This window comes from Lates calcarifer, linkage group LG6, assembly GCF_001640805.2.
Source record: "Lates calcarifer isolate ASB-BC8 linkage group LG6, TLL_Latcal_v3, whole genome shotgun sequence".
Taxonomy (NCBI): domain Eukaryota; kingdom Metazoa; phylum Chordata; class Actinopteri; family Centropomidae; genus Lates; species Lates calcarifer.
In genome coordinates this window covers 14,095,687-14,103,445 of record NC_066838.1, presented here as the reverse complement: position 1 = coordinate 14,103,445, position 7,759 = coordinate 14,095,687, and the positions used below count along the sequence as shown (strand labels likewise).

General features: G+C 37.8%; 1 protein-coding gene across 1 annotated transcript; it reads right to left on the bottom strand.

Annotated features, from left to right (window-relative positions):
• Window positions 1-965: 965 nt before the first annotated feature.
• On the bottom strand, window positions 966-5,821 carry copz1 (COPI coat complex subunit zeta 1). Its single transcript, XM_018666098.2, has 9 exons — window positions 5,676-5,821; window positions 5,123-5,191; window positions 3,923-4,004; window positions 3,721-3,812; window positions 2,800-2,855; window positions 2,603-2,680; window positions 2,417-2,468; window positions 2,277-2,315; window positions 966-1,625 (listed from the first exon to the last, which is right to left on the bottom strand). Exons 1-9 carry the CDS (start codon window positions 5,691-5,693, stop codon window positions 1,578-1,580), a joined length of 534 nt encoding a protein of 177 aa, XP_018521614.1. The 5' UTR covers window positions 5,694-5,821; the 3' UTR covers window positions 966-1,577.
• Window positions 5,822-7,759: the final 1,938 nt, after the last annotated feature.

Below are 7,759 nucleotides of genomic sequence, written 5' to 3'. Positions count from 1 at the left end.
GACATCTCTCCATCAGGAGCGTTCGCTTTGTCTGTTTCAGACTTTGATGTTCAAGCTAAATGACTTTTTTAGATATAGATAAGAAAAAACCTGTCTCAAAGATGCCAATTTGTGGGAAGGCTACAAACAGTAGCTTAATGACTTTTAACACTGGCCAACAGACATGTTATAGCAAGCCAAGTGCAGTAGGATGAGGTGTCTGATTGTGAAGGACAAGGCAGGAAGAGACTAAAGCTGAAACAAGACCCGCTACCTAATGTGGTTTGAATTAGGCATGGTTGGGTGTTTGTTGCGCAACCAAAAAAAATCTCTGCAAGGAAAAAATGCCTCGGAGTGATCAGCATGAGAACATATGGTGATACCTAGCTGGAAGAATGCAGATATATCATTTCTTCTCTTGTAATATGCATCTGGTACTGACATGATGTAGTGCCTTTTCTCACATCCATTTCTCTCTGGAGTGTTTCCTTCATTTGCATTAAAATGAGTGTATGAGCTTTGTGTGTGAAGGTGGGGTTGCATACATGGAAGCACACAATTCAGGATGCACCCAGTGGTCCTCTACAGAGAAGAAATGAATCAAGTATGACTCCATAAAACTTATCTGTATGTGACAGTACACGGTACAGTGTCAGCCCCTGATCATAGATGCATGAGCGAGTCTCCTCCCCTCGCTACCTTGTTGTCTACCAGTATCTGTGTACCTCCACCTCAGCACTTTGCTGCACACACCAGGAGATGGAGCCCTCGCTCTGGTGTCACTGGCTCTCGCTGAGGTCTTGAAGAACAAAGAGCACGCAGCGTGGCAGCTCTGAAATAAGGAAACACTAGGTCTTGAAAAGCAGCTAAATTTGCAGATGTAAAAAAGCATCACATACACTGTGTGAAATTTGTAAAATAATGGTGAAGAATCCACGTTCACCACGTAGCAGGTAGTGTCGGACATATCACAGCTGTTCACATGCCAGTATCAACAAACGTTTATTGATAGTATCTGATGATGGAAGATCCCCGGTCAAAATAAATGCAAAACATACCCGTGATCAGTGGTATGACCACAGTACTAGTTGTACACTTTTTAATCACGATAATCATGGACATCAGGCAATAGAGATAGTGCCTCAATACCTAGTACAGTAATCTGGAGGAGGTGACAGGATGGCTGTCAAAATTCTTATTCTAGGAAACACAATGATGGAATGTTGTCACAGGCTATAATGAGGTTTATCAATGTTTTAAAGACCAATAACACTGGGTTAATAAACACCCAGGTTCTGTAATTATAAGACAAATATAACAAAAACAAGCCAGCCTTGATACTGGAATGTATACCATATCTTATCCTCGTGGATTATGTCATATAATACAGGCCCCCACAAAAAGAAAGAAAGCAAGAAAAATTGGAAAATGACACTTCGTGGAGCAGTAGTCCTGGGAGTGTGACTGGATCAGCCAGTGGTACTCCTCACAGCTTTGACTTGAGGAAGTGAAAATTGGAGGAAAAGGAATATGTGGATCAGTGCCATGAAGACTGGGCTGAACAGTGGCTCACTGGTAGACCTGTGCAGGAGTGACTCTTATCGTAGAAGCGACCACTTGATCTGTTCTTTGGCAGACTGAAGAACCTGTGGAGGAAAAACTAGGTTAGACCAAGCAGATCACTCCCACAACAAAAATTTTGACTGCTAATGAGACAAACCGTTATGTAAAGATGTATAAATAAAATAAAATGAAAAACAAGTGGCGTTTTGTCGGGAGGGTAAAATACACACGTTGAAAAAAATTAACAAAGATGGATGAACTAGTGATGGGAATGAAGAGAAATATGCAAGCTCTAATTAATCATCTTAATTCATTGAACGAAAGCCGAATCATAACCATAAAGCATGGGGATTGGGGACAGCCATTAATCATGGCCAGAGGAGGGATGGCGGTAGCCAGTCTCAGGCCTCTTAAATGACAACATTAATCAAGAGGAGCTCACACACACAGGCAGACGCATGTAAGAAGCTGAGCTCAGGAACCACCGTTGGCTACCTACTACCTTACCACAAAATAATTAGTAATCATGTACACTGTCATGCATGTAAGAGAAAGCAATATATGACAACCTAGCGGGGAGTGACAAAGTAGGGTTAGAGGAGACTGATGCTATAACAATGCCCTTGTATTCACAGATTCTGAAGTAATGAGTTTTAACAGTCAATAAACTAATGGAGCTTTTAAACTTTATAGCAGAGAGAAGATCAAGGCAGGGATGTTGTTCTCGTTCTCACCTGGGTGACTGTCTGCTCTGTCAAAGGCACATCATCCCCCTACAGAAACAATTATGTTATGTTTACAGCTGACACACAAGCAACATCAAAGTTTGTTGAATATTTCTGAGAGGAGAGGAGAGGAGAGGAGAGGAGCTTACTCTGAGAGCCACACGATGCACAACTTGTTGTGGGTCACTCTCTAGGATCACCCTGCAGGAGGCAGCAAAGACACAGACCAACATTTAACAGTAATCCCTGAGACAAAAGGCTACACTGACACTGCAGTCATTTCAACAAGAGATGACTCTGCATCAAAAGTTTCAAGCCACTCAATTCTTACTTACCCTCCATCCACAATCTCATCCACAGCCAAGAAGAGCCCCTCCATATTTTCCAGCAAAGCCCTCCTCTCAACATTTTTTCTACAGAATAAGACAAAAACATAGATGTCAAGCTTAAGTTTCTAGACATCAGAAAAAGATTTGTAGGGAAAAAAAGTTTTAAATAAATAAATGAATGAATAACAGCTGTCAAAACATACCTCAACATCTGACTGAGCGAGTCAAAAAGGCAGTTTAGAACAGCCATCAGCATAAGCTGTTGAGAATAAAACAATATATCAAAATCCATTCTTGTCTACAGAGTCTCCAGTGTCAGTATCATCTGGAAAAAAACTATTTCTCAAGAAAGAACTTGTGTTATCACTTGGTATGGTGTTCCCAGTATTTTCTACAGACCTTAAGGCACACACTTTCTTCCAATTTCAAGTTACGTCAAACTCAAATTTGCCTATGAAGGCTCTAAACTAAGTGACAGACACATAAAGTATGAAAATAACATCCCATTTAGTAAAGGATAAAATTACCTTATTAATCAAAATTATTATTCAACATTGCTAAGCAAAACAAATAAACCATTTAAAATTTCTGATAATTAAATACAGATAGTTTATTTCAAATGTATACACATATACTGTATGTTGAAATACCGCCGACATTGCATCTGAATAATCTGAACCGAGAAGCAAAACTGTTGCACAGCTCATAACTAAAACGTTCAGTTTAACTGGTAATATAAGGGGTTCCCAAATTTGTATGAAAATTAAATTCAGTATAACGCAATTTTTTTTTGACCTGAATATGTATTTCTTATATTTGTTGCCTACGTAAACTGCACCCAGCAACTGAGAAAAAATAAAATAAAATGAAAGCAGTCTACAAAATTCATTATAAAGCAAAGTTTCAGTTAGTGAGAGGTTAAAAAAATAAAATTAAAAATTACAATGAAACACTGACTACAGAATAAACAGTGTAAAATTTAGATTCATTATAACAGGTAGATTAAATTGTACAAGCCTATAGGTGTTTCGCTACTTTGTAATATAACATCAGGGTAAAAATCAATGCTTAAAAGCTGCTGCTTGACCCCCTATTACAGATGAAAACTCTAAAACTGAACTTACCTCATTTTCATGCGAACTTCCAATCACATAAAAGAAGAGGTCTATGTTGCTCTTGTAAACAACAGTGAGGCCCTCAAGTAATGCTATCTCACCTAAGGGAACAGACACAAAAAACAAACAAACAAACAAAAAACAGCCATGTTATTAGACATGAACGGAGGAAAGAAAAGCACCTGTCTTTAATGAAATGATCATATCTTACTGTCCGTCCTGTGTGTTTTGTTGAATATGTTCTTCTCAAACGCCTTCTGCTCTTTCACTGTCGGGTATGTGTCATCATAATACTGCAGATAAATTTAAATTGAAGAAGTTATGATTTTCTGAAATTTAAATCAAAACCCACATCACATTTTAACTAGTTTGAATTAAAAGATAAGGCTGGTGATATTACATGTTTTTCTTATTGTCAACAAATTCAAAAGATCGCATCCAACAGTCTGTTACTCTGTCTCTCAGTGCTTTATGACTTCCCCAGTCGGTCTGTGATACTCAGTCCCAAACCTATTGCTCCTTCTTAAGACATACATTGGAAAAGAGTGACAGACATGTTGTTTTATTTTTTTCAAAAGGCTTAATAATTTTTCTGATCACTGTGTTAGCAAACAATATTCAATCAGGACCAAATGGTGCATTTGTGAGCGACTATTTTCAGCCGTAGATTTGATGCTCTCATGATCATAAGGATGGTGTATGTAGAATCGACTCAAAATAATCAACAGAGCCCAAGGTCATTATAAAGGACTGGCTTTTAGATGTGGTAGCTTTTGGACATCAATGGAGGTGTACTAGCACAGAGGAATAACTTTAGCTACACAGGCAATACATGGTAGGATAAATTCATTGTTGATTTTGGTCTTTTTGTAGGGTTTGTTGACAACAGTAAACGTGAAGAATATTACCAGGCAAGTATCGGCCTGTGGGCTAAGTCAGCTGAAGATTTCAGTTTAACAGTACTCATAACTTAAAAAATAAATAATAACATTTTAAAAATCAGTCAATCAGTACAGTCAATATAAATACAAGGCTTGTGTAAATCCCAATAAATAGAATCCTGTAACATAATGTGTACAGAAAATCTATTCATTATATGTTAAGTCTTGTTTTGCAACACAGAGCATACAATATATTTACTATTTTTATGACAAATTAATATTAACATAAGCTACTTACTACTCATTAAAATGATATCTGCCCTCACTTAGAATCCTCATAACAGCTATATAGCAATTAAATGCATTGAAAGAAGTTGAAATATCAACACATACTACACACATTAAAAACAGCGTTCCCTCAATGGATAGCGTTTTTGGGGGGACTAACTAACTGAGAGCATCAGTAAGAAAACATTAAAGGCACTTTTAACCAATGTGGATATTTTACTGCACAACTGCATAAATCATACTTTGGCATAAAGCCTGTCTCCATCGTTGTCCAGAATCAGAACTGCTTTGACAGTGTACAAGGATGGTTCCTGTGAATGAAAAGAGCACTGATTTAAATTTACACCACAATCCTATGATGGTAACGTTAACTCAGTTAACTTATTAATCGATGACTGCAGCCATCAAACATATGTTGTCATGATCGGAAAATTAACTGGTAACAAACTACAAACTACGACAGGCGGCGATGGAGGCGCTAACATGGGATGAATGAATCAAACGCAATCCGATCAGTCTTCAATGATACAAACAGTATTTGAAAAGATTATTCGCCAGGTCAAAGGGAAGACATGAAACTTCCACATCACCAATAAACGCTTATACATGAAGCTAACCATCCCGAGGCTAACTGGTTAGCCGAAACAGCCAACAACAGTTAACTCGACAACTAAATTACCATGTTCAGGTACGTTTCGAGAAATAATTCTCAACAAACAGACTGTGTTAAACTGTTGTAGATAAAAGCCTGAATGACATGTACACTATGTAAACGAATATAAGTGTTAACATTACCAGTATGGGAGAATCCATCTTGTTTCTTGTTAGCAGACCAGCTAGCAGGCTAATAGTAGCCTACGTAATACGTACAGCAAATGAGGCTCTTTCCCATTGGCTGACGCAGTGCGCTGCCTTGTGCGTACAGGGCAAAGAGCAGTTCACTGCAGGGAGAGGAGCCAGGAGAATACATTTAATTTATGCTGAAAGTAAACTGATATCCACTCATTGGGCAGTTTGTTACACGTAGCTAAAACTAATGCTTTCTAATGCAACAGTCCTGCAATAAATTCTGTCTTTGGGAATGTTATAATGTTCAGTTTTTATTGAAATTATTTTAGAGAGGTGTCAATTCAACTGGGTGATCATTTTGGAGGATGTCGTTTGTGGTGCTGTTGAATTGTATTATTTTTACAGAGAGTAGTTTCTATTATTAATCTACCCTCACTGATATAAATGGGGTAGACAAAATAATAGCAACACCTGCCAGTAGCCTATAACGCAATACAATTCAACAGCAGGACTAACTGCCAGCTGAATCATCACCTCTCAAAAACAGTTTCAACATACACTGAACATTATAACTGTCACGTAGGTGGGTTTAATTGCAGCAGTGTTGCATTAGATTGCCTTAATTTAGCTAGGAGTAACAAACAATCTGTTAACTGAGCGTTGCTGCCAGCTGTCATCACTACAGTGACTCTCCTCTGACAGAAGAGTTTTTCCTTGAGACAGAAGAGACTGCTCACCTGGACTTTTGTCATATTATGTATTACATCTGTTATATATCAGATAAATCTGATTTTTCAAGGTTTGTGCAGCTTTATATACATGTATATCCTCTGGACTTGCATATATACAGTGTACTATAGTATTTTGTATTACCACAAATCCTATATTCAGCACATAGTATAGCTATGGGCCTATCTTTGGTCAATATTTTTTTGTGTTATTTCTATTTATTTGTTATTTAGTTTATTGAGTCAGTGTGCCTATCTATCTATCTATCTATCTATCTATCTATCTATCTATCTATCTATCTATCTATCTATCTATCTATCTTTTATGACTCTGTGGTAGCTTCTGCCATCTTGTATGCAGTGGTCTGCTGGAGCAGTGGATGCTCAGAGAGGGACAGGAAGAGACTAAATAGGCTGGTCAGATGTGCCGGCTCTGTCCTGGACTGCTCTCTGGACTCCATTGAGGAGGTGGGTGAGAGGAGGATTTTGGCCAAGCTGACATCTATCATGGACCACCTCCCTCCCACCCCCTGCATGGGACTGTGGCTGACCTGAGGAGCTCCTTCAGTAACAGAGTGCTGCATCTGCGGTTCAAGAAGGATCACTACGGCAGGTCATTTATTCCAACAGCCATCAGACTGTACAACACCGGTCTGACTCAACAATAAACCTCCACTTTCTGGCCACTTTTTTTGCACATATTTTCATCTACCTCACTGATTATCACCATTTTTCTGTAATACAAACTGCACATTTATGTTTATTACAGAGTTTTATGCTGTTCTTCTGCACTTAAATTTTTATCCTTCTGTGCCTCTTTTATATCATATTATATTTTTTATCTTTTGTCTATTCTTCACTCTTGTTTTGTTCTTGCTGCTGTAATGAGTGAATTTCCCACAAGTGGGATAAATAAAGTCTATTTTATCTTATCTTATCTTATCTATCTATCTATCTTGAATTATCAAATACAGTCGACCTCAACAGTAACTTTCAACAAAAATGAAAGTAAGCAACTTCATAATGTCCCTCAGGTAAAGTCAAACATTGTAAGTTCTCCGCGACCTGTATTTCTGTGTTATTCTGTCTTCTCTTACTGTACACAGAGGATGTATAATAAGGGGAATAGTGCATCTAATTACCCAGAGCCCCAAAGAAGCCTGGAATTAAATATTCATTTTTATGTGCAATTCTGAAATATGCTATTAATCTTCTAAGTCTTGATGATTCACCTGTTTCACAATAGTTTCTTATCTGTGTACTGCCAGAGTACATTTTGTGTTTTATCTGAACACTGTTTTTTTTTTTTTTCTGAACACTGTATTTTCTGACTTATTTATGACTAATGCTGTATTCGATATA

Excerpts from the sequence above, each read along its gene's own strand:
- copz1 (XM_018666098.2), bottom strand. Across the intron at positions 2,856-3,720 it reads GAAGTTCGCATGAAAATGAG|CTTATGCTGATGGCTGTTCT; the intron begins GTAAGTTCAGTT and ends TATTCTCAACAG. Across the intron at positions 1,626-2,276 it reads CAGAGCAGACAGTCACCCAG|GTTCTTCAGTCTGCCAAAGA; the intron begins GTGAGAACGAGA and ends TTTCCTCCACAG.